The 25,690-nt window shown below is 43.5% G+C and overlaps 1 protein-coding gene across 1 annotated transcript in view; it reads left to right on the top strand.

Moving 5' to 3' along the window:
* The window catches only part of LOC134466166 (supervillin-like), a 96,043-nt gene extending 70,989 nt beyond the window's left edge, over positions 1–25,054 (top strand). The window contains exons 41-59 of the mRNA XM_063220062.1: positions 67–245; positions 981–1,148; positions 2,194–2,330; positions 2,824–2,971; positions 4,558–4,703; positions 6,121–6,296; positions 7,337–7,454; positions 8,350–8,508; positions 10,554–10,624; positions 11,063–11,211; positions 11,781–11,947; positions 12,491–12,596; positions 14,266–14,473; positions 15,511–15,647; positions 16,672–16,827; positions 18,066–18,209; positions 19,798–19,919; positions 20,779–20,940; positions 21,671–25,054. Of these exons, the coding sequence (XP_063076132.1) occupies positions 67–245; positions 981–1,148; positions 2,194–2,330; positions 2,824–2,971; positions 4,558–4,703; positions 6,121–6,296; positions 7,337–7,454; positions 8,350–8,508; positions 10,554–10,624; positions 11,063–11,211; positions 11,781–11,947; positions 12,491–12,596; positions 14,266–14,473; positions 15,511–15,647; positions 16,672–16,827; positions 18,066–18,209; positions 19,798–19,919; positions 20,779–20,940; positions 21,671–21,757 (2,740 nt within the window). The 3' untranslated portion in view covers positions 21,758–25,054. The remainder of the gene's footprint in view (positions 1–66; positions 246–980; positions 1,149–2,193; positions 2,331–2,823; positions 2,972–4,557; positions 4,704–6,120; positions 6,297–7,336; positions 7,455–8,349; positions 8,509–10,553; positions 10,625–11,062; positions 11,212–11,780; positions 11,948–12,490; positions 12,597–14,265; positions 14,474–15,510; positions 15,648–16,671; positions 16,828–18,065; positions 18,210–19,797; positions 19,920–20,778; positions 20,941–21,670) is intronic.
* The last annotated feature ends 636 nt before the right edge of the window (positions 25,055–25,690 follow it).

Below are 25,690 nucleotides of genomic sequence, written 5' to 3'. Positions count from 1 at the left end.
TTCCACAGGCTCTATTTAAGTCAATGTAAACTCACCTCTCCCTCCATCTCTCTCTATCTCTCCCAGACTCACCTCTGCCACGGTCGTGAGCCACAAGCGATCGGTCCGCCCCTCTCGGAATGTCCAGGCGTCCCGGAACCCCCTGCGCACCCTGACGGCCCGCCAGGACATCCGCCACGAGTACACAGAGCAGAGGCTGAACGTCGGGCAGCTGGAGAGCGAACGCATCCGGCAGGAGAGCAAGAGTAAGCAAAAGGCCATGTTTGTAGTTCCGTAGCCACGTCTTGTAATGGGTTTCAATGGGAGAAAAGACTACACAATAGGTTGTCTGACGGGGCCATTGTTGTAGTTCTGTAGCCACGTTTTTTAATGAGTTTCAATGGGTAAAAAGACTACAAATGGCTAACTGAAGAGGTTGATGGTGGCCATTTTATGTAATTTGTAGTTCAATAGTTGCAGGGAGAAGAGACTACACACAACTGACTACCCGTAGAGGCCATATTTGTTTTTCAGTAGCCATATCTTGTAATGGGAATCAATTGGGCAAAAGACCACACAGCCCCCATCTCCTCTCACTTGCTAGTAATGCTAGTCTCTGACTGTTTAATATAGCCTAATTAAGCTAAAATTATATGTCATGGATGTGGAGGCTCAAGTGGAGGTGGAAAAAAAGAAAAGAGGACCAAAACAAAACGGGCACGATTCCCGATTATTCCGGGATCTGTGCCGTTCATATGCCAAAGTCCAAGCAACTGCTAAGGTTGCATTCATCCCGCGATAGTTTGACACCATGTGACATGTCACCTTGTCGACCCAACAACACCGGAATTTCGAAGTTTGACAGGAAATCTAACCGGCAATAACTAAACTACATTTCCCTCATTTTCATTAGCTATCATATTTGTAGTTTTCTGAAAGGCTATTTTAACACGTCCAAATGGCAACAAAACTACAAATCTCTACCTCTCTCTCTTCCTTAGCGGTAGCCACCAAGTCCTGTACTCTGTCGGAGGCTGCGCTAGCTGGCTTAGCTAGCAAGGAGAACTACAGCTCTGTCAGTCTGAAGAGCGCCACATCTGTGTCAGAGGGGTTGACTGCCAACAGCAACAGTGCCCCCATCAAGAAGACCATGCTCATGCAGATTAAAGGTGAGTTTTTTGTAGTTTAATAGCAACGTCTTACAATGCGTTTCAATGGGAGATTGAAGACTACATACTAGGCTACCTGAAGGGGTCATTTTTGTAGTTCCATTGTTCAACAATCATGGGTTTCAATGGGAGAAAAGACTACACACTAAGCTACCTGAAGAGGTGTTTTTTGTAGTTCAATAGCCACATCTTGTAATGGGAGACAAGTCTACCACATTAGGGCAGCCATATTGGAAGGCCCCTTACAGTGCATTTCTAATGGGGCAGCAGCATATTAGGGCGGCCATATTGGAAGGCCTCCTTACAGTGCATTTCTAATGGGGCAGCAGCACACTAGGGCGGCCATATTGGAAGGCCTCTTTACAGTGCATTTCTAATGAGCAGCAGCACATTAGGGCGGCCATATTGGAAGGCCTCCTTACAGTGCATTTCTAATGGAGCAGCAGGACAGTAGGGCAGCCATATTGGAAGGCCTCCTTACAGTGCATTTCTAATGGGGCAGCAGCACATTAGGGCGGCCATATTGGAAGACCTCCTTACAGTGCATTTCTAATGGGGCAGCAGCACATTAGGGCGGCCATATTGGAAGGCCTCCTTACAGTGCATTTCTAATGGGGCAGCAGCATATTAGGGCGGCCATATTGGAAGGCCTCCTTACAGTGCATTTCTAATGGGGCAGCAGCACATTAGGGCGGCCATATTGGAAGGCCTCCTTACAGTGCATTTCTAATGGGGCAGCAGCACATTAGGGCAGCCATATTGGAAGGCCTCCTTACAGTGCATTTCTAATGGGGCAGCAGCACATTAGGGCAGCCATATTGGAAGGCCTCCTTACAGTGTATTTCTAATGGGGCAGCAGGACAGTAGGACGGCCATATTGGAAGGCCTCCTTACAGTACATTTCTAATGGGGCAGCAGGACATTAGGGCGGCCATATTGGAAGGCCTTCTTACAGTGCATTTCTAATGGAGCAGCAGCACATTAGGGCGGCCATATTGGAAGGCCTCCTTACAGTGCATTGTGCTAATTATCTTTTGCGTTCCAGGTCGTCGTCACGTCCAGACGCGCCTGGTGGAGCCGCGACGCTCCTCCCTCAACAGCGGAGACTGTTTCCTATTGGTCACCGCAGAACTGTGCTGCATCTGGATTGGAGAGTTCTCCAACGTCATCGAGAGAGCCAAGGTGAGAGACGCCACTTTTGTAGCTCAATGGCCACGTTTTATAATGGGTTAGAATGAGACAAAAGACTACACACTAGGCTACCTGAAGAGGCCCTTTTTGTAGTTTAATAGCCACGTTTTATAATGGGTTAGAATGAGACAAAAGACTACACACTAGGCTACCTGAAGAGGCCCTTTTTGTAGTGTAATAGCCACGTCTTATAATGGGGTCCAATGGGAGAAAAGACTACACACCAGGCTGACTGAAAAGGCCCTTTTTGTAGTTTAATAGCCACTTCTTACAATGGGTTTTCAATGGTATAAAATTCTGCACAATAAATTCTCTGAAGGGGCAATTTTTGGTTGAATAGATAGCGTTTCCTTCTTTCTACATTTTATGTGTTCTTGCGAGTAAAGAAATTAACAAATTGTATTGCATGGAAAAGTAAGAAGCCTAGCTTTGTATGACCAGTGCATGTAAAGAAATTGGCAAATTGTATTATTGGCTTTCTTAGGTGGCAGAGTTGGCTAACTACATCCAGGCCCACCGCGACCTTGGTTGCCGGGCGACAGAGGTCGTGACCTTGGAGGAGAAGGTCAACGCTCAAGGTCCCGCAGCCGCAGAGTTCTGGAAGGTCCTGGGCGGCTCGGCAACTTACCAACGTATGTTTAGTCTTTAAAAGAGAGGGAGAAGGAGAGGGAGAGAGAGTGTGTGTCCATGTCTGAGAGAGAGAGGGAGAGGGAGAGAGAGAGAGAGAGAGAGAGAGAGAGAGAGAGAGAGAGCGAGAAAGGGAGAGAGAAAGAGAGAGAGAAAGAGAGGGAGAGACAAAGAGACAGATGGAGAAAGAATTAACTAAGTACCAACGTTCATACTCTGTGTGTGTGTGTGTGTGTGTGTGTGTGTGTGTGTGTGTGTGTGTGTGTGTGTGTGTGTGTGTGTGTGTGTTTGTGTGTGTGTGCGTGCGTGCGTGCGTGCGTGCGTGCGTGCGTGTGTGCGTGTGTGGCTCTGAAGCCCCCTGTTGGCGCTCAACACACACGGAGGTCTGGGAGGATACCATTTCTCCAGTCAAAAAATAATACAGTTCAGTTCAGTTCAGTTCAGTGTATTCGTCAGACACTTGTCCAAATCCACATACAGCATAGGGTTTATACACATCAGAACAAACCAGGACAACAAACACAAAAAGTAACAACAATAATTAAAGAAAAATAAAAAAATAAACTATTAAAATCTATACAAAGATTTATTCCAGTGCACTCCCATCCTGGATGTGTATCTTGCACAACTAGTTGGATTACAGAGTGCCACTATGATACTATTAGAAGAAATATCCAGGCGCTGTGTAAACTTGTACATTAAATTCCTAAAAAGTGCATATAGTGTGCATACTCCCACAGTAACAAACATCTGGCTAGAACGATCACCAATTACGATCATCAAAGGATTGAAATCTTTCATTGTTTTTTTTTGTTTTGTTTTTTTAACACACCATCAGTAATCTTACTATCTATTGGTGTTTTCTAAATTGAAGTAGAGCATCATTATCACTATTTGCATAGGCCAATGTACTGAATGCATGTCCACTAGCTCCAGATGTAACCGTAATGCAAAACAAAAAAGCTGTGTGAGGAAGTTAGTATCTTGCGATCTGCTTTTTGCTAATCACTTTAGGCCGATTGCCGATCATGGAATTTTTTGCCAATATCTGCTGATTATGATTGGCAGCCGATTGATTGGTGCATCTCAATAGCATTTAGCATTTATTGCTTCAATATCAATGGCAGCTCGCATTGAGGAGTCACAGGGCCTATTATAGACTATACTGACGATTTAGAGATCAATAGAAAATGCTTTTGGGAGGAATTTGTTGATATTGAAGCAATACATGCTAGACTACAAATGGCTAACTGATGAACTGATGACCATTTTTGTAGTTGAATAGCTGTGTCTTATAATGGATTATAGTGGAAAGACTACACGCTAGGCTACCTGAAGATGCCATTTTTGCAGTTCAATAGTTTAACAGCCATGGGTTTTCAATGGTAGAAAAGACTACACACTAGACTACCTATGAAGACGTTTTTGAGGTGAAAGACTACACAAAGAGTGAATTAATGTTATATACTGTATGTCACAGCTGCTTGGCCTCTCTCTTAAGCATGAGCCGCCATATTTGTAGTTTTTAGTGTCTGTTTTTGACAGGCTTAAATGGCGTATGAAACTACAAATGTAATATGGTGTCCCCTAGCGGCTGGACCTCCAGATGAGGACGAGCTGTTTGAGAGTGCCATCGTGGAGACCAACTGCATCTTCAGACTGGCGGGAGACCGGCTGGTACCCGACGACGACTTCTGGGGAAGAGTACCGAGATCATCCCTTCTGGACTCCAAAGAGGTGAGAGAGAGAGAGAGAGAGAGAGAGAGAGAGAGAGAGAGAGAGAGAGAGAGAGAGAGAGAGGGAGAGAGAGAGGGAGAGAGAGGGAGAGAGAGACAGAGAGAGAGAGAGAGAGAGAGAGAGAGAGGAAAGAGTGGGGGAGAGAGAGAGAGAGAGAGAGAGAGAGAGAGAGAGAGAGAGAGAGAGAGAGAGAGAGAGAGAGAGAGAGAGAGCACCCCTTCTGGACTCCAAAAGGTGAGAGAGAGAGAGAGAGAGAGGGAGAGAGAGAGAGAGAGAGAGAGAGAGAGAGAGAGAGAGAGAGAGAGGGAGAGAGGAGAGAGGGGGGGGAGAGAGAGAGGGAGAGACAGACACAGAGAGAGGGAGAGACAGACAGAGAGAGAGGGAGAGACAGACAGAGAGAGAGAGAGAGAGAGAGAGAGGGAGGGAGGGAGAGAGGGGGTTAGAGAGAGGGAGAGAGAGAGAGAGAGAGAGAGACAGAGAGAGAGAGAGAGAGAGAGGGAGAGAGAGAGAGAGAGAGAGAGAGAGAGAGAGAGAGAGAGAATGGTCTTTTGGGGAGGACCACCAAGTTCTTCTTTACTGGCCTCCAAAGAGAGGGGCAGTGATAGTAAATTCTTTAGATTGGTTTTCATAGATAGATTTTCTGTAATTATGATGATGCCTCTGTAATATTGAAATGTTGCTTTTTGCGGGGGGGACTCCAGTTTTTATATGTGAAAGCCCATTGGGAAACTCCAACTCCCATTGTCATTGTGACACAGCACTCCACAGCACACAAGTGAACACTGCACACTGCACACAACGAAATTGCATTTATGCCTCACCCGTGCAAGGGGGCAGCCCTCAGTGGCGCCCCATGGGGAGCAGTGCGGTGGGACGGTACCATGCTCAGGGTACCTCAGTCATGGAGGAGGATGGGGGAGAGCACTGGTTGATTACTCCCCCCACCAACCTGGCGGGTCGGGAGTCGAACCGGCAACCTCTGGGATGCAAGTCTGACGCCCTAACCGCTCACCCATGACTGCCCATTTGTGTGTTTAGGGGCCCCAGTCCATCTAAATCCGGCCCTGAATTTGAGATTAACCAAAGCTCGTATTCATCTACATAAATAAATACATTCAGTTCATTACAATGTGCAGCAATGAAATAGCCAACAAATCATGTGAGTGTACATTAGTTCTAGTCTGTTAAACAAAATGGCCACAAGTATCTGTATATTTGTGTGTGTGTGTGTTTACGTGTGTGTGTGTTTGTGTGTGTGTGTGTGTGTGTGTGTGTGTGTGTGTGTGTGTGTGTGTGTGTGTGTGTGTGTGTGTGTGTGTGTGTGTGTGTGTGTGTGTGTGTGTGTGTGTGTGTGTGTGTGTGTGTGTGTTTACGTGTGTGTGTGTTTGTCCTTGCGTGTGTGTGTTGTCCGTTGTAGGTCCTGGTGTTTGATTTCGGCAGTGAGGTGTACGTGTGGCACGGTCGCGATGTGACCCTGTCCCAGCGCAAGGTCGCCTTTCAGCTGGCCAAGCACCTGTGGAACGGACACTTTGATTACACCAACTGTGACGTGAACCCCCTGGATCCCGGAGGATGCAACAAGTTAATACCCAGGTACAACTCACTGAGGACATTTTTGTAGTCTGGTCCTGACCATCCCATAATGTACAAGTATCCGCTTCAGTGTAGAATTTCTTACCCTTTGGTGTGTTCACTTCAGCAATCAGTATTTTTTTATTTGCACTCCTGGACCTCATTGGCACACACACCCTGACATAGTTCCTGGTGCCATTTTTGTAGCCTGGTCTTGACCATCCCATAATGCCACCATTTCATTTAGCCTGGTCCTGACCATCCCATAATGCCACGATTTCATTTAGCCTGGTCCTGACCATCCCATAATGCCACCATTTCATTTAGCCTGGTCCTGACCATCCCATAATACCACCATTTCATTTCACATTCATGGTCTGGAGGCTGTTTGATCTGACGCGCTTGCAGGAAGCGGGAAGGACATTTTCGTAAAAATCAGGATAAATTGTTGAAAAAACATTTCTGACGTCTATCGTTGGTGATGTAGGACCGTTTAACAGACATGTCTGACAGAACATCCTACCCTAGGATAAAATTACAATGTAGGACCGTTCCAAATCCTACCGGTCAATATCCCTCCACAGAAAACAGGTACCAGACGTAGTGCGGAGCCAAGTTTCTTGGCGGAAGTACGTAGGATGGTGCGCAAGTCTAACATTTTTGTAGTTCAATAGCCAAGTCTTTTAATGGGTTTCAATGTGCGAGAAGACTGCAAATGGCTAATTCAAGGGGACTTTTTTTGTAGTTCAATAGCCATGTCAGAATGGTTTTCGTTGGAATAAAAGACTACATACGAGGGTACCTGAATAGGCCATTTTTGTACTTATAATAGACATGATTTATATTGGCTTTCAATGGGATAAAAGACTGTGCACTATGCTACCTGAAGTGGCCATTTTTGTTGTTGAATAGCCTTGTCTTATAATCTCATAATATCAAAGGAAGAGAAGACAATACACTGGCACAACCAGCACACTAGCTGAAGTCATTTTTGTAGTTCAACAGCCGTGCTTCATAATAGGTTTCAATGGGGTAAAAGACTACACGTTTGTGTGTTCCAGGAAGGGCCAGGGGCGTCCTGATTGGGCCGTCTTTGGGCGGCTCACGGAGCACAACGAGACGACGCTCTTCAAGGAGAAGTTCCAGGACTGGAGGGAGAGAAGCAGCAAGGAAGCTCTCGTTAGTAACCTTATTAGTAACTTTTAGAGATGTACAGGATCCAAGATCCGGTTCCGGATCCGGCAGGATAATAGGGTTTTTCACAGGATCCGGATCCGGTTCCAGGATCCAGGATCCGGTAGCCGAGGCTTTTCAGTCAAAATAGTTTGAGCCAACGTGATAAAAAGGGCCCCCGTGTGTGAGTAGGCTATGTGTTTCAACCCTTTCGTAGGATCCGGTATCCGGTTCCGGATCCGGCAGGATCTTAAGCAGTGTATCCGGTATCCGGCAGGATCCTAAAAATCAGGATCCGGTGCATCCCGTTAGTAACCTTATTGTTTTCAGGTTTAAACTCCCGTTAGTAACCTTATTGTTTTCAAGTTTAAACTCCCGTTAGTAACCTTATTGTTTTCAAGTTTAAACTCCCGTTAGTAACCTTATTGTTTTCAAGTTTAAACTCCCGTTAGTAACCTCATTGTTTTCAAGTCTTACAAGCTACGTACGCAAGTCTAAGCAAGTTGTTTAAAGCCCACGTAAGCAAACAGTAAAAGTCATGCAAGTAAACTCTGTTTACATGTTTACATGTCAACAAAAGGCCCAAAGAGATGAATAAACTATCCCTATTGATACCATGCTGTAAATAAGGACTAGAGTAGAGTAGAGTGAAGTAGAGTACTTTTATTAATCCCGAAGGAAATTAAGGTGTCTGTCAGCTTTACATAAATACACAATTCCAAACATACACAAAGAAGTTATACACATAATTGCTCGTTACACGTTACAGTAAAAGTATACCGAATACCCCCCAGTTGTTGATTTCAAAAGGCATACTGCTTAAGTTGAAAAGCCTTAGACAACACGTCAGCTCATCATATTATAGAATATTATATTTTTTACCTGTTTCTTTATTTTCCAGGTTGAGTCCCCCACCTCCCCAACCACACCACTCTGCTCTCCCAAAGAACCCCAGAAGGACGGCCATCTTGGATCGCCTCAACAACAACAACAACAACAACAACAACAACAACAACAACACTACGACGTGCGCCTGATGCTGCCGCTGCTGCAGAGCCCGGTGAGCACACCAGACAGCCATTTTTGTAGTTCAATAGTGTGTTTTAATAATGGGTTTCAATGGGAGAAAAGACTACACACTAGGCTACCTGAGGAGGCTACTCGAAGCGACCTTATTTGTCATTCAATAGCCGTGTTTTATGATGGGTTTTATAGGATAAAAGATTGCACTAGGCTTACAAAAGGGGCCTTTTTTGTAGTTCAATAGTCGTGTATTATAATGGGTTTCTGTGGGTCAAAAGACTACACACCAGACTACCTGAAGAGGCCATTTTTGTACTTCAGTATCTGTGTTTTATAATGGGTACCAATACTCATGAACGGCGTGACGTTTTCCATGTGCGTTACGCCCATTTGTGGGGGAAAACAGGCAATGCAAGTCAATTGGTGATGTTGGGGTTTAATAAACGAAAGATAAGGACCTGTAGACTAGCGTTGTTCACATGCAACATGCCGAAAACGTGTTGTGTTGCCGGCTGTTCAAATAATATTGCCAAACATGCCGTTGCTGAAGCATGAACTGTGTTCATTTAGGGTAGCCGATGTAGCATGTAAGTTAATGAGTTGATGTTTTCACCCATAAAGGGGCGTAACGCACATTTAGGAGAAAAGTACCCGGATGGTCGTTCATGCGTATGGGAGAAAAGACCACAAACTAGGCTACATGAAGATAGTGATGGGAAATTTGAAGCGAGGCTTCGAAGCGTGCTTCGAGCAAAAGTTGGCGCAAAATCTGAAGCCTCGCTTCGAGGCGTTTGACGTCAAGAAATACCACGTGACAATGCCAGATGAGGCTTCACATTTTGCGAAGGGCTTGGACGTGTCATTGCGCGCCGCTACCCAAACAAGCTTTCTGCGCCTCGGAGCACTTGTCAAGTTTTCAGATTGCGTTTGTTGTGTGAATGTTGAGACTGGATATGTAGTGACTTTGATTTGGTTCCACTATACAATAAATTCAGCTCATGCCGTAGATTGACCCAAATGTCCAAATATGATATGCAATTCCCTTTTGATGTAGATTTTCAAAGTGAGACGCTCCCGAAGACGTGGTGGAAAATTGTTTTAGTTCTAGGCCTACCTTGAGTTAAGCTACCATAAACGAGACAGCAGTTCTGTCAGCAATTATTAGTAGTCCTACTCAACTTAATAGCTAAATAAGAGTGCAGACATATTTTATTTAGCCTATTTTAATGGTTTTTGTGCGGGTTTTAATGGACTTTACAGGTTGTGTCATCTTGACGACAACAAGGAAACTCAGCTCAGCCGTGTGAGAAAGCACATGGCTGGCGCAATGGTTAAACTGTCCGACCTGAATTCTCATGGTCACTGGTTCAAATCCGCGTGGTAGCAGTGTAATAAACAATTAAAAGTTTAATGTCGCAGGGTAGCCTTCTGTCAAAGCTGACCAAATAAACAATGAAATTATCTGTGAGCCTGGCCTAGTGGTGAAGGCGGCAGAATGTTACCTTTATCATTGTGAGTTCGAATAGGCCTAGTGGATAACTGATATTTGTTAGAATCTCTTGAATTAGGCCTACATTTCATTCATAGGCCTATAATGTGACTCTATTCATTATATTTCTTTCCGGTTTAATTGGCTGCTGTTGCGTTTATGGCCCACTCCCGGTCGCGCGCCGACCTCCACAAAATGATGCTCTCTCTCACTTCCACGATAACACATGGGTCAGCGTTAAACTTGATTTGAGTGTTCCACAATCACGAGTCATTAATTCCATACACACACCCCATCACATTTATTGAAACGGAACGAATACAAATAAGACACAATATTTTTTTTTAAATGAAATCAATGCCTGCTGTGTCATTTCATTGCACACCAGATGGCGCCAGTGAGAAATGAGGCTTCAAAAAATGCTTCGAATGCTTCGAACCTTTTTGCCTGAAAGCCTCATTGGTTCAGGAAGCCTCATTTGCCCATCACTACATGAAGAGTCCATGTTTGTAGTCCAATAGCCATGTTTTATAATGGGTTACAATGAGATGAGAGACTACAGTTGGCTAACGGAATATCTAACCTCCTATCAGGTGAGCACACGCCTGGAGGGCCAGGATGTTGGGAGGGGCCATGGAGTCATACAAGGAAGCGATGAAGATGGGTAAATACATTAGCATGTTAGCACTAATCCAACATTATTTTAGTTCAATAGACACGTCTTACAATGGGCTTCAATGGGAGAAAAGACTACAAGTGGCTAAATAACTGTTAACAGTAGCGTTTGCACGTCAGCAGTGATCGAATTCATTGTAAATGTAGCATGTTAAGTTGTGATTACCACATACAGTGTCAGTCGCTTTTGCACTTGTGCACAGCATCCAAACTTTCCTTCAACACACAACACAATTTATGTCTATGTAGTATGTTAGCCTGTTAGCAGCGCTTACTAGCATTTATTTGCAATTCAACTTCCTGTTCTCATAGCATGTGAGCCTGTTTGCACCATAGTACACAGAGCAACTAGCCTATCACATTAGCACCAACCCAACAATCTCCATGGCGACCTCAGTGGTGTTTGTGTTTGACTCCATGCTAACAGCCTGCGCTCTATGGAAGTGAGCACGACTGGAGTGGAGGCCTGGCACATTCTAGAATTCGACTACAGTCGCATTCCGCGCCAGAGCGTCGGCCAGTTCCACGAAGGAGACTCGTATGTCATCAAGTGGAAATACGTCACCAGCGCCACAGGTGAGTAGGGAAGCAGGGGCGGCCATTTTTGTAGTTCAAGCTTAAAGTGATACTGTCCCATTTTTGGAAATTAGCTCATATGGCACCTCCCCTTGAGTTAAGTAATTCAGTTTTACCGTTTGCCTGTACTTTCAACTGCTCTCTGAGTATGGTAGTGCAAATTTTACCTCCATGCTAGCAGTTAACATTGAGTCCTATGAGACCAGCTGGCGGCTTTCTTCTATCTTGACTGATGTGTGTAACCGTGGATATAAAGTTGAACTTTTGTGACTTGAACATTTACAGATTGTTTTCTTTTTCTGTGTGCGGATCGAAATTTGCAAGTACAAACTCTGGGGTGTGCATTCAAAACCGAGGGGCATTTTTGGTTATCATGCAATAGATGTCAAGCTTAAATCCAACTCTGACGCTCTCTCTCTCTTTCTCCCCACATCCCTCTCGCTCTTTCCCTCTCCCCCCGATATCTCTTTCTCTCTCCCTCTCCCTCCCCCCATCTCTGTCTCTCCCTCTATCTCTCCCTCTCCCCCTCTCTCTCTCTCTCTCTCCCTCCATCTCTCCATCTCTCCCAGTGGGTAATCGCCAGAGAGGTCAGCTGGGCGTGGGGGTCGGAAGTCAGCTGGGCGTGGGCAGGGAGCGGTGCTGCTTCTTCTTCTGGCAGGGCCGCAACGCCTCCGTCTGCGAGAAGGGAACCTCCGCACTCATGACCGTGGAGCTGGACGAGGAGCGAGGACCGCAGGTACAGAAAACAGAGGCAGGCATGCTTGTAGTTCAATAGCTATGCTTTATAATGGGTTTCAATGGGAGAAAAGACTACACACTAGGCTACCTGAAGAGGCCATTTTTGTAGTTCAAGGTAGATAGATAGATAGATAGATAGATAGATAGATAGATAGATAGATAGATAGATAGATAGATAGATAGATAGATAGATAGATAGATAGATAGATAGATAGATAGATAGATAGATAGATATGTATAGTATAGTATAGTAATACATTAAAAACATTTTAATGACTAATTAAATTAAGCTTTTATTACATGTAATAAAGGGGATTAATTGAGTTTTTGTGTTCAGGTGCGTGTGGGGTCTTTTCAGAGCAAATTAACTTTTTTTTACATAGTAAATAGTTCACTAGTCTATTTTGACCAAGTTCAACAGGTGCAAGGAGCCATTGTGCTTCCTTCAGCTAACCCAGTGTGTAGTCTTTCCTCCTATTGAAGCCCATTATAAAACACTGCTATTGAACTACAAAAATGGCCTCCATTGTGTCTCCTCCAGGTGCAAGTGCAACAGGGCAAGGAGCCGCCGTGCTTCCTGCAGTGCTTCAACGGAGGCATGATCGTACATTCCGGGAAACGTGAAGAGGAGGAAGAGAACATTCAGAGTAAGAGGAATAGAACATTCAGAGGAAGAGGAAGAAGAATAGAACATTCAGAGTAAGAGGAAGAGAACATTCAGAGTAAGAGGAAGAGAACATTCAGAGTAAGAGGAAGAGAACATTCAGAGTAAGAGGAAGAGAACATTCCGAGGAGGAAGAATAGAACATTCAGAGTAAGAGGAATAGAACATTCAGAGTAGGAGGAATAGAACATTCAGAGTAGTAGAAAGAATGGAACATTCAGAGGAAGAGGAATAGAACATTCAGAATAAGAGGAGAAGATAATTCAGAGGAGGAAGAAGACAACATTCAGAGTAAGAGGAGGAATAGAACATTCAGAGTAAGAGGAGGAATAGAACATTCAGAGTAAGAGGAGGAATAGAACATTCAGAGTAAGAGGAGGAATAGAACATTCAGAGTAAGAGGAGGAATAGAACATTCAGAGTAAGAGGAGGAATAGAACATTCAGAGTAAGAGGAGGAATAGAACATTCAGAGTAAGAGGAGGAATAGAACATTCAGAGTAAGAGGAGGAATGGAACATTCAGAGTAAGAGGAGGAATAGAACATTCAGAGTAAGAGGAGGAATAGAACATTCAGAGTAAGAGGAAGAATAGAACATTCAGAGTAAGAGGAGGAATAGAACATTCAGAGTAAGAGGAGGAATAGAACATTCAGAGTAAGAGGAGGAATAGAACATTCAGAGCACTGACTTATATACTGCACAGCGTACGTTTGATTTATTGTTAAGTCCATTTAGTATAAAAGTCAGTGATTTAGAGTAGGAGGAAGAAGAGAACATTCAGAGGAAGAGGAAGAGGAGTAGAACATTCAGAGTAGGAGGGGAATTTGATGCTGGTGGTAAGTATTCATGAAAAAGGGTAACATCAGTGAATGGGCAGCATGAGTTCTGGAAATAAACAACTAAAAATCTCACACAGTGTCACTTTAAATATTCCCAGTGAATGGGCAGCATGAAATCTGGAAATAAACAACTGAAAATCTCACACAGTGTCCCTTTAAATATTCCCAGTGAATGGGCAGCATGAATTCTGGAAATAAACAATTGAAAATCTCACACAGTGTCCCTTTAACCACCCAATCTGGCAACGCTGACCTGTACACATGGCAACATCTACTTACTTCCTGACCTGTACCCATGGCAACATCTACTTACTTCCTGTTCCTGACCTGTACCCATGGCAACATCTACATACTTCCATGTTGTTTCTTTCCCAGATGCAGGGCTGATAGTATTCAGGCTCCTTTCGGGCTTGACAAAGTTTGCAAAAATAAAAACATTGATAATAATTAGCCATTAGGTTATTCTTATCTCAGAACGTGATACTGGTTCAGGGTTTTCTTCTACTATCTGGCTTGAATAATGGTCATACACAGGCTATTAAATGTTTGAATAATGTGTCAAAATAGGCCTACGTTACGTCACTATGCAGTATCTTGTCGTCGTCGTTAGAGCAGGGGGAAAAGTTCAGGCTCAGGACTTTTTTTCACTATTCTACTACAGTACATTATTGTCTTTATTTGTGTCTTTCCCAGACGAGTATTGACTGTACGTACTGTGTGCGTGGTGACATCCCAGTAGAGGACCATCTACTTACATGTTGTTTCTTTCCCAGATGATTAATTTCTTTCATTTCTATGATCTTTATTTGCAGATGAGTGGCGTCTGTACTGTGTGCGTGGTGACATCCCGGTGGAGGGCCACCTGCTGGAGGTGGCGTGCCACTGCAGCTCGTTGCGGTCGCGCTCGTCTGCTCTGCTGCTGGGCGTGCGGCAGGCCGCCATCTTCCTCTGGCACGGCTGCAAGAGCCCGGGCCACACCCGGGCCGTGGCCAGGACGGCGGCCGAGCGCATCAAGGAACAGTGAGTTTTGTAGTCTTCTGTAACTCATTTCTCCCATTGAAACACATTGTAAGCGGCGGCTATTGGACTACAAAAATGGCCTCCTCTGGCAGTCTCTTGTCTTTTGTTGCCCTTGGTTGGACATGCATGCATCAAGGAACAGTGAGTTTTGTAGTCTTCTGCTCCATATTGTTGCACCAGTTATTCCACTGTAATGGTGTCAACAATGATCAATTCGGCGATCCGAATCGATGCGGGGCATGGACGATCCAGAATCGATCCGGCAAGTTCCAGAATCGATCCGGCAATTGTTTTAAGTTTCAATTACTTCCATTACATGGATATTTCGGGAGCAAATGAATGTTAAATTAAATAAAAGCACTTCAAAACATTGCAAGACTGATACAGAAAACAACCAATAAATTGTTGCTCAGTATCTGACTACTTGTATTGCCTCATCATGGCTGATTAAACATTTGCTTTGCGTTCAGTAGAAATGTAATGCATTGCAATGCATTGTAGAATTGAATCGGATCGGATCGGATTGGATAGAATGGAATTGAATCGAATCGGATCTACTACCTCCCAAATTGTGATTGAATCGGATCGTGAGGGCAGTGCCGATCCACATCACTATTCCACTGAGGACACTGTCAGTTAGCCATTTGTAGTCTTTTCTACCTTTGAAACTTCAGGTAGTGTGTAGTACAGAGAGAGAATGCATCAAAGAATAGGTAGATAGATAGATAGATAGATAGATAGATAGATAGATAGATAGATAGATAGATAGATAGATAGATAGATAGATAGATAGATAGATAGATAGATAGATAGATAGATAGATAGATAGATAGATAGATAGATAGATAGATAGATAGATAGATAGATGTCTTTAATCTTTAGCTTTGTTGTACTATCAATGTCTTGTTTTTTGTCTTGTTTGAGTTGTGACTCCTTTGACTTTTGTGTATTTAGTGTGGCCAGTGTTTCTGACATGAGTTGAGTATACAGCCCTTTTAGTTGCCCAATCAAATTTGATCCTTCGTCTCGTTTCCTAGGCGACCGTTGGAGGCTGGCCTGCACAGCAGTTGCCAGGTGACCATCGCCGAGTGCCTGGAAGGGGAGGAGCCATTGGAATTCTGGGAAGCATTGGGCGGAGCCAAGGACCGCAAGGCTTACGACTGCATGCTACAAGGTAGAGAGAGAGAGAGAGAGTTTGCAAGGCCTTCTGGGTAATTGGCATGTTTTAATAATAATAATAATAATAATAATTGTATTTGTATAGCACTGTATCATACAAGGCATGTAACTCAAAGTGCTTAACAAATGGGAAAAACATAATTGTTAGAGATGGATTTAAAAGGAGAGGTATAGAGGAGAGGCAGAAATAGCAGGAAGGCAGAGGAAGAAGAGATAGACAGAGATTGTAGAGTCATAAGGTCAACGTAAGTTAGGACCAGGATTCTTAGATGCGTAAGGTCCATAGTGGCTGGGCCTAGCATAAGTCATAGATAGTCACACAGAGATTGGGCGCTCAGATGCGGCCCCTGGTGGCATCAGGAGTGAGGAAAAACTCCCTTTCGCTTGAATCATAGTTTGTAGGGGGGGCGGGGGGGGGGGGGGGGGGGGGGGGGGGGGGAGCTCAGTGAGGTCTGAGAAAAAAGAACCCTATAGTCAGGAAGAAACCTCAGGCAGAGACCAGCGGCCACCTAGGGGAGCGCCCTGCCAGGGCTGGTTGTGAGCAGTAAGGACGCTGCGGCAGCTGGGACACTATGACGCCTTGGCAGCTAGGAGTTGGCAAGGATGAAGAGGTGGGTCTTCAGCTGCTTCTTGAAGGAGTCGACGGAGCTGGCTGATCGGATCTCGATGGGGAGGGCGTTCCATCTCTTGGGCGCATAGCAAACGAACGCGGCGTCGCCGATCTTCTTTTGCGGGGGGGTGGGGGTCCTTAGAAGCTTGGCATCAGTGGACCTGAGAGCTCGAGCAGGGGCATAAAAAGAGAGCATGTCAGAGATATAACTAGGGTTTTAGGGTGTTTGTTTGCTTATTTTTTTTGGGGGGGGGCAGTCATTGTAGGATTGCAACTGATACTGGATTATGCGTGTGTGTGTGTGTATGTGTGTGTCTGTGTGTGTGTGTGTGTGTGTGTGTGTGTGTGTGTATGCGTGTGTATGCGTGTGTATGCGTGTGTATGCGTGTGTGTGTTTTCATATGCTCAGATCCGGGCACGTTTGACTTTACGCCTCGCCTGTTTCTGCTGAGCAGTTCCTCGGGAGAATTTGTTGCACAAGAGTTGTTCCACGCCTCCAGAGCTCCAGACCTCTTCAGCTCGCAACCTTTCCTGCAAGAGGATCTGTACTCCGTTCCTCAACCAGGTACGTCATTTGTAGTCTTTTCTGAGTGGAGGTGCAAAACGCACACCAGAAACAGAGGTGCTGGCAACCAGAAAATACACTTGCAGGAGGAGAGAAGTGCCGCACACTCTCAAGTTAAGTAAACAAGTTTTTAATGTGACAACGTTTCGGCCTGTCGGCCTTCCGTGACCTGAGGAAGGCCGACAGGCCGAAACGTTGTCACATTAAAATCTGTTTATTTAACTTTGAGAGTGTGCGGCACTTCTCTCCTCCTGCATTTGTAGTCTTTTCTGCCATTGAAACCCATTATAAGACATGGCTATTGAACTACAAAAAATCACCTCTTCAGTTAGCCTAGTGTGTAGTCTTTTCTCCTGGTCTATTAAAAAGCCAACATGTTTTGACCTCCCCGCTTGCCTTGGTCACATTGCTTGGAGTGCCTTGTGTGAATGATATGATCCCTGATATCCAAGAGCACCATTTTCGTTTGTGCTATTAAGGCTTTTGAGTCATTTAAATACTTTTAATACATTTGTCTGATCTGTGACATCACACAGCCCCCCCACCACGTCCAAATGTCTCCAAAGTTGTCTCAATCACAGGCTATTTGTTTTGTGCTCATTTGTGCTGTGAAAAGTTACAGCCGTTTTATCTTATTATCATGCTATTATTTTATTAATAGCACAAACGAAAATGTTTACAGCACTATCCAGCACAAACATAGCACGTACAATCTTCAGTGTTATTTCAGCATTTTGGGTCTGAGGGGGGGGGGGGGCAGCTTCACGCAGGTCTGTCTTTGGCAGGGCTCAAGCTTAAGTCAAACTTTTCTGATGTTTCTTTCTCTCCCTCCCTCTCTCTCTCTCTCTCTCTCTCCTCCTCCCTCTCTCCTCTCTTTATCTCTCTCCCTCTCCCTCCCTCTCTCTTTCTCCCTCTCCTCATCTCTCCATGCTCTCTCTCTCTCTCCCTCCTCACCTCTCTCTCTCTCTCTCTCCTCCCTCTCTACCTCTCTCTCCTTCCCTCTCTCTCTCTCTCTCTCCCCATCTCTCTCTCTCCCTCCTCTCTCTCTCCCTCCCCCTCTCCTTCCCTCTCTCTCTCTCTCTCTCCCCATCTCTCTCTCTCCTCATCTCTCATCTCTCTCTCCTCTCTCTCTCCTCATCTCTCTCATCTCTCCTCCTCTCTCTCATCTCTCTCTCCTCATCTCTCTCTCCTCTCTCCCTCCTCTCTCTCGCTCCTCATACCTCTCCTCCTCTCTCCAGCCCTCTTCCTGGTGGATAATGTGCAGGAGGTGTACCTGTGGCAGGGGTGGTGGCCGCAGGATTCGGGCGTCAGCGGCTCGGCTCACCTCAGATGGGACGTGGACAGGAAGAGAGCCATGGAGACCGTCCTACGCTACTGCAGAGGTAGACATATTTGCTGTCTTTTCTCCCATTGAAACCCATTATAAGACGTGCCTATTGAACTACAAAAACTGTAGTTAGTAGACACATGCTATATGAGACCGTCCTACGCTACTTACATTACATTACACATGAAATTACATTTTACATTACATTACATTACATTACATATATTTCATTTAGCTGACGCTTTTATTCAGAGCGACTTTCATTTACATTACAGTCCCTGGAGCAATGTGGGGTTAGGTGCCTTGCTCAAGGGCACTGTAGCCATGGATGCAGGTGTAGGGAGAGGTCAGGGGGGGTTCGAACCTACAACCCACAGATTGAAAGACCAACTCCCTATCCGTTAGGCCACAGCTGTCTCTTCTCCCATTGAAACCTGCCTATTGAACTACAAATAATGTCCTACATTACTGAGAGGTGGACACGTGCTATGTGTGCTTGTGTGTAGTCTTTTATCTCATTGAAAACCATTATCAGACGTGGCTATTGAACTACAAAAATGCCCTCTTCAGGCAGCCTAGTGTGTAGTCTTTTTATCCCACTGACAGTAGGGACACACGGTAGGGACACATCCCACTGACGGTAGGAACTTCGCCATTCATTCCTATGAGAGAGGCGAAGGGCAAGCGAAAACAAGCGAACAGGAGCGAAGCGAAGCGAAATCATTAAACAAAGTTTAATGTTATGCAACGAGGAGCGAATTCACCTGTTGTGACTCAATCAAATCAACAACATAACTATTCCATTCCATTTGATTTGCCGCAACGACCTGATGACGGTTGAGCTGTCAATGGATTTCGCCTCTCTTCAAGCTTGCTCGCTTCGCCTGCTATGTGTCCCTACCGTGAAGCAAGCTGTGGAGACTGTCTTACGCTACTGCTGATGTAGATACAGGGGTTGGACAAAATACCTGAGACACCTGTAATTTTAGAGTGGGAAGTTTCATGGCTCCAGTGGACCAGCCTGTTGGCCTTAATCATTAATCTTCATTAATGGCACATTGCACCAGTAAAGTGAAGTGTGAAGGTTCAATTAGCAAGGGTAAGAGCACAGTTTTGCTCAAAATTTTGCAATGCACACAACATTATTGGTGACATGTCATAGCTCAAAAACCACATACAACGAACCACATACAACAGGATTAACTGTGGACACAAGAGGCACTAAATGACACTAAAATGACAGGTGTCTCAGTTATTTTGTCCAACCCCAGTATGTGCTATCTATCTATCTATCTATCTATCTATCTATCTATCTATCTATCTATCTATCTATCTATCTATCTATCTATCTATCTATCTATCTATCTATCTATCTATCTATCTATCTATCACAGTTGGGGGCTCGTTCAGGACCTCCCTCTCTCTCATTCTTTCTCTTTCTCTCCCTCTCTCGTGCATTTCGTCATTTCTGTCTTCTTTGTAGCTAAGAATGAGGAGAGCCCCCCGCCCTACTATCTGATCTCTCCCTCTCTCATCCCCTCTTTTCTTTCTTTTCTTTTTTTAATAGCCAAGAATAAGAAGAGTCCCCCTATCTGATCTCTCCCTCTCTCATCCCCTCTTTTCTTTCTTTTCTTTTTTAATAGCTAAGAATGAGGAGAGCCCCCCGCGCTCCTACCTGATCAGGGCCGGCTTGGAACCGCTGACCTTCACCAACATGTTCCCCAGCTGGGAGCACCGGCAGGACATAGCCGACATCACCGAACAGGTAGCCATTTGTAGTCTTTTATCCTATTGAAACCCACTGTGAGACGTGGCTTTTGGACTACAAATGTCCCAAAATGGCCACCCTCTAACAACCTCCTCAGTTAGCCATTTGTAGTCTTTTATCCCATTGAAACCCATGATAATATGTGGCTGTTGAACTACAAAAAATGGCCAATTCATTTAGCCTAGTGTGTAGTCTTTTCTCCCACTGAAATCCATTACAATAATACAGTATGTGGCTATTGAACTACAAAAATGGCCTCTTCAGTTAGCCCAGTGTGCAAAAAAATGGTTTTAAAAAGTATGCTCTCAGAATATATGAATATCAAGAATTCACACCTAGATGACAGGACGTCTGAATAGCAATTTTCCAATAATAAAATGCAAAAGTGAAACGATGGTGCTTACACGATTTTGCATATGAAGAAGAACATTTTTTACAGTACATCCTCCCTTTCATGCCCAATTAGCAGGCAGCACATGGACATACACGCTAAGGCTACCATAGACCCAAAGTAGTCAAGGTGTGTGAAGCAGTGCCCCCACTGGGGCTGTTGAGCTTATCATCAACGTTTGTAGTCTTTTATCCCTTTAAAACCCGCTGTGAGATGTGGCTATTGGACGACAAATGGCCCAAAATGGCCACTCACTAACAACCTCTTCAGTTAGCCATTTTGTAGTCTTTTCTCCCATTGAAACCCATTATAGGATGCGGCTATTGAACTACAAAAATGGCCTCTTCAGGTAGCCTAGCCTCACTGGGATTGATTAGCTGTTCAGGAACCCACTTTGAACACCACTGTATCAGGCAACAACTGCCCCAATCTAATACCCATGATGTCATTGGTTTTGTCCAATAGGAGGCTGGAGATGTGTGTCACCAGATCGAGCGTGTGGAAGATGTCTTGTCCCGCCTCTCAGAGAGTACCATCCACCCATTGGCCACGCTGATAACGCGCCCTCTTCCTGTGGGGGTGGACCCGCTGAGGCTGGAGATCTACCTGTCGGACGAGGACTTTGAGGTTTGTAGTCTTTTCTTCCATTGAAACCCATTATAAAGACGTGCCTATTGAGCCCCAAAAATGGCACTTTCAGGTAGCCTAGCATGTGGTCTATTCTCCCATTGAAATGCATTATAAGACGTGGCTGTTGAACTACAAAAATGGACTCATCGGGTAGCCTAGTCTAGGGGTTCCCATACTTAACCATGACAAGGCCCCCCATATACCGGTAGATTCCAGCCAAGGTCTCCCTTACATGGGTCATATTTTTTCTTTCATGACCATTGTGTGTTTGTGTGTGTGTGTATGTGTGTGTGTGTGTGTGTGTGTGTGTGTGTGTGTGTGTGTGTGTGTGTGTGTGTGTGTGTGTGTGTGTGTGTGTGTGTGTGTGTGTGTGTGTGTGTGTGTGTGTGTGTGTGTGTGTGAGAGGGAGAGAGAGAGAGTGTCTCATTGGAATATATAAAATAACTATAATGTTCATAGATGCAATAGATTATTATGCAGTTTTTAACTAATGGGAATATTGTTTTTTGATGCACATTGATTAATCAATCATTTATTTTGATGTGCTATACTTTTCCTGCCAACCTTCCACGGACCCTCTAGCATCCATTCGCGGCCCCCCCAGTGGTCCCGGGCCCCCACCTTGAAAGCCACTGGCCTGTGTAGTCTTTTCTCCCAACGCAACACTGCTGTTGAACTACAAAAATGGCCTCTTGTAAGTCATGCTGTTTGTCTTCCCCTCCACCAGGTGGCACTGGAGATGTCTCGTGAGGAGTTTGACGCCCTGCCGGGCTGGAAGCAGGTCAACCTGAAGAAGACCAAGGGCCTCTTCTAGAGTCAACATGAAGACCTTCTAGAGAGTCATGCATGCTGATACAGGGGAGTAGACTGCTGAACCATCCGAATCCTGGGGCACAGTCCGTTATCTAAACTCCCATACTCAACTTATGCTTGTGGCCTCGCGCTACGCTGACGTCCTTCCTCCGTGGAGAAAACAATAAGGTTTCTCCATCGTCAGCCTAACCACAACGACTTTTGGGGGACATTTCCCTGTTAAACATCCCTAATGCAAAGCAGGACATGACCTTTTGCGCGATATTGAATGAAATCTCTGTCGCTGATGACATCTAACGGGAGGATAGTGGAATATGCCCTAGATATTGTGTTAGCCATGTGTAGCCTTTTATCCCATTGAAACTCATTGTAAGGTGAGGCTATTGAGCTACAAAAGACTAGATGTTGTGTTTGAAACAATTTGATCGTCAATAGGAAACGGCATTAAGAGGCTTTCTTCAAGAAACAGGGTTGCAGTGCAGTTACCACAGCAACAGCAAACCCCACCCACTAATGGCCAAAGGACCACACCAACCAATGAAAGGCCTCGCTTTCTGCAGACATTTACTGTGAATGCAGACTAGAGACTACGTACAGTAAGTTTAGAACTACAATTGGCCTAAAATGGCTGCCTCTGAAGTTAGCCATTTGTAGTCTTTTATCACGTTGAAACCCATGGTAAGGTGAGGCTATTGAACTACAAAAATTGCATCATCAAAATTGGACACAAGATAGCAGACATAACTAAGTCTAGATAGCAAATATTTTAAGACAGGATGTCAAAGATATCGATAAGATATTCATTTAGTAGATTTCAATCAGATATTGATTTTTATAATATATCGATTTCATGCCTTGTTTGATAAACCAAAAATAAAACATAAGACTTGTATGTATTGTTATTTATTTGAAAGGTAATAGATTTGAATTAAAATTTACTTTCTAAGAAATAATGTAACGATATATAGAAAATGTTAAGATGCGTATTTTTTTCAGCCTTGCCAAAAAAATAAATAAATGAAGAGGCCATTTCTTTTCTCTTATTAAAGCGAATGCAGGGGTGTATTTTTTTTCTTCTGAAAATGTTTGTAATTTCACTTTTGCTTTGCAACGATTTTGACATAATTTATTGAAAATATTTATTTAAGTAATTATTTCAACATTTTGTTGGGTTTCTTTTCAAATAAAATATGAGCGTCATTGAATGCTTGATTTTGTTTTCGATGTTTTTATGTTTTTACTGTGCTTATAGAACCCTCAAGACAATGGGTCAGGATTCTATAGAGCTCTCAAACAATGGTGCAAGGTTCTATAGCGCTCTAAGACAATGGCTCTGTTTTGATGTTTACAAAAATACCGTATGAATATAACTATGAAATATAAATATATAAATATATATATACAGGTCAATGTGCAGGCTGAAATCATTGAAATGTTGTAAGTTTCTGCTTGACTTGATTACAGTTGTATTTAAAGGGGAAAAAGTGTGTAGTTTCTTTCTCCCATTGAAACCCATTATAAGGCTATTGAAGTACAAAACTATCCTCTTATATTTAAAGAAAAAAGGTGAAATGACTGCTGTACGTTTATGTTGGATTGCTTTTGAGTCTTGTTTGCACTTGTATTAAAAGGAAAAACATGTTTAATGCATCAGAGCGAATTGTTTGAGTGAATGCACCATAAGTCGTAACTATTGAAAAGCAAAAATGGCCTCTTCAGCTTAGCCCATTTGTAGTCTAGTTTGTAGCTTTTCTCCCATTGAAACCTATTATAAAATCTGGCTATTGAATTACAAAATGGCCTCATGACATACAGTATTGGAGTGTACATTTACTGACGTTACACACATAATCACATAAATGTGGTTATTGAACTCCAAAAATGGATTCACTATCATTTTTCATGATAATGGACATTTGTTGAGTTTTTTTTTGAGGATTTTTAAAACTGTATATGTTTGAAGATTTGTGTACTGCACCCAATGTTTGAGGTCGTCTATGGCCTTTTTGTAGTCTTCTCTGCCATTGAAACCCATTGTAAGACACGGCTACTGAACTACAAATGACCTAAAATGGTTGCCCCTTCAGTTAGCCATTTGCAGTCTTTTTTTTTTGTTTTTAATTTATTTGAAAGCGTGTTTACACATATGTGCACACTAGAAATAAATACAATGGGAAAAAAATGTGTTTTTCCGCTTATGTAAAATGTTAGTATAAATATGTTTGCCACAGCTATTGACCTGTAAATGCATTTTACTATCCTATGTATAAAATAGCACTTTACTTGACTTGGGCATCCGATGTGATACAGTGGCATGGACATGTCATCAACATTTTATGACCGTGACATTTGGTTACGGTAAAGACAGCCCAAACATTTGGTTACGGTAAAGACCGTGACATTTGGTTACGGTAAAGACCGTGACATTTGGTTACGGTAAAGACCGTGACATTTGGTTACGGTAAAGAAAGCCCAAACATTTCGTGACCATAAAATATGTATGACATGGACATCATGTGTATGACACGTCCATGGTTGCCATGGACATCATGTGTATGACACGTCCACGGTTGTGTCACGACACTGTCTTGACACTGTCATGTGATGTGTATGGAGCCGCCGTCACGTCAAGTGCTACCATGACATCAGCTGTGTAAAATGTTATTTATCGTACGTTATGTCAACAGGATAATTAAGGCTAATTCATAATATATTATGACAATGTTTCATTCAAGATACTTTAAAGTGTCAAAATAGATTGGAAAAAGCATTGAGGTGGTGATGCACGATAGCTCATTCAAGATACCTTTAAAATGTTGAAATGGTTTGAAAAAGCTTTGAGATATGCAAGCGATATGCGCTAACAAATCAGCTACAGCGAAAGCTGCCCTCTTTTGGATTTACCTTTAATGCTCTGAACAATTTTGTATTTATGGAAATAGGAGTAGAATATATTTTAGCATTTAGCCTTGTTGTCTCCCGTTCAGGTTTCTCAGTCATCACTGTCGTGCGGTCGCCATCTAGGTGGAACTGCACGTTTTTGACAGTACAATCGGTGCCAAGGGGAGTTAGCTATCTCATACATTGCTGATTCTCTTACTCATCTCATCAGTGAGTCGTGTTGGCAAGCTAAGCTGCTATTTCTCTGCTACTGCCAAACTCAGGTAGCTAACAGAAATCAAAGACATTATGTGAAGTGAAAATTTAATGATGACACGACTGAATAATTGAAAAATGATTGTACATTATTGTAATTGTACATTTGAATAATTGAATAAATGTACGTTGTACTGTTGAAGCTAATGGTGAATGTGTTTTTCTTGCCTTTCAAAAAGCAAACCATAAAGTTATGAAAGCTAACAGAGACTGATTGTAGTCTTTTCCCCCATTAAAATCCGTTATAAGCCGTGGCTATTGAACTACAAAAATCACATACACACATACATACATACATAATTCAGCACCATGACCAGTGTTTTGGGATTTTCATCTTTTAAATGTACTTACATACTTTAATGACAACATAAATGGCAAACGTTTAATGCATGATACAGTTTTCCAAATAAAAGAATTGAAAAACACATATACACGTACACCAAATCAAGACATTGTAAATCAAATTTGACATTTTTATCATCAGCAAGTTGTTAATGCTATTGCTACTTTTTGTTTTTGCAATTTTAGGAAGGAAATGCCATTTGTAGTCTTATTTTCCAATGAAAAACATAATAAGAAACGACTATTGGACTACAAACAAATGGCCTCCTCAGTTATCAGGGGTCTTTCAGTAGCCTATCTGTCTTTCTTTCTCAGTCTCTGTCTCTCTCGCTCTCTATCCATCTCCCCCACACACACACACACACACACACACACACACACACACACACACACACACACACACACACACACACACACACACATACACACACACACA

The sequence above is a fragment of the Engraulis encrasicolus genome, chromosome 16 (genome assembly GCF_034702125.1).
Source record: "Engraulis encrasicolus isolate BLACKSEA-1 chromosome 16, IST_EnEncr_1.0, whole genome shotgun sequence".
NCBI classification, from domain to species: domain Eukaryota; kingdom Metazoa; phylum Chordata; class Actinopteri; order Clupeiformes; family Engraulidae; genus Engraulis; species Engraulis encrasicolus.
The sequence above is the reverse complement of the archived record's forward strand: the minus strand, read 5'-3'. Positions and strand labels throughout refer to the sequence as shown.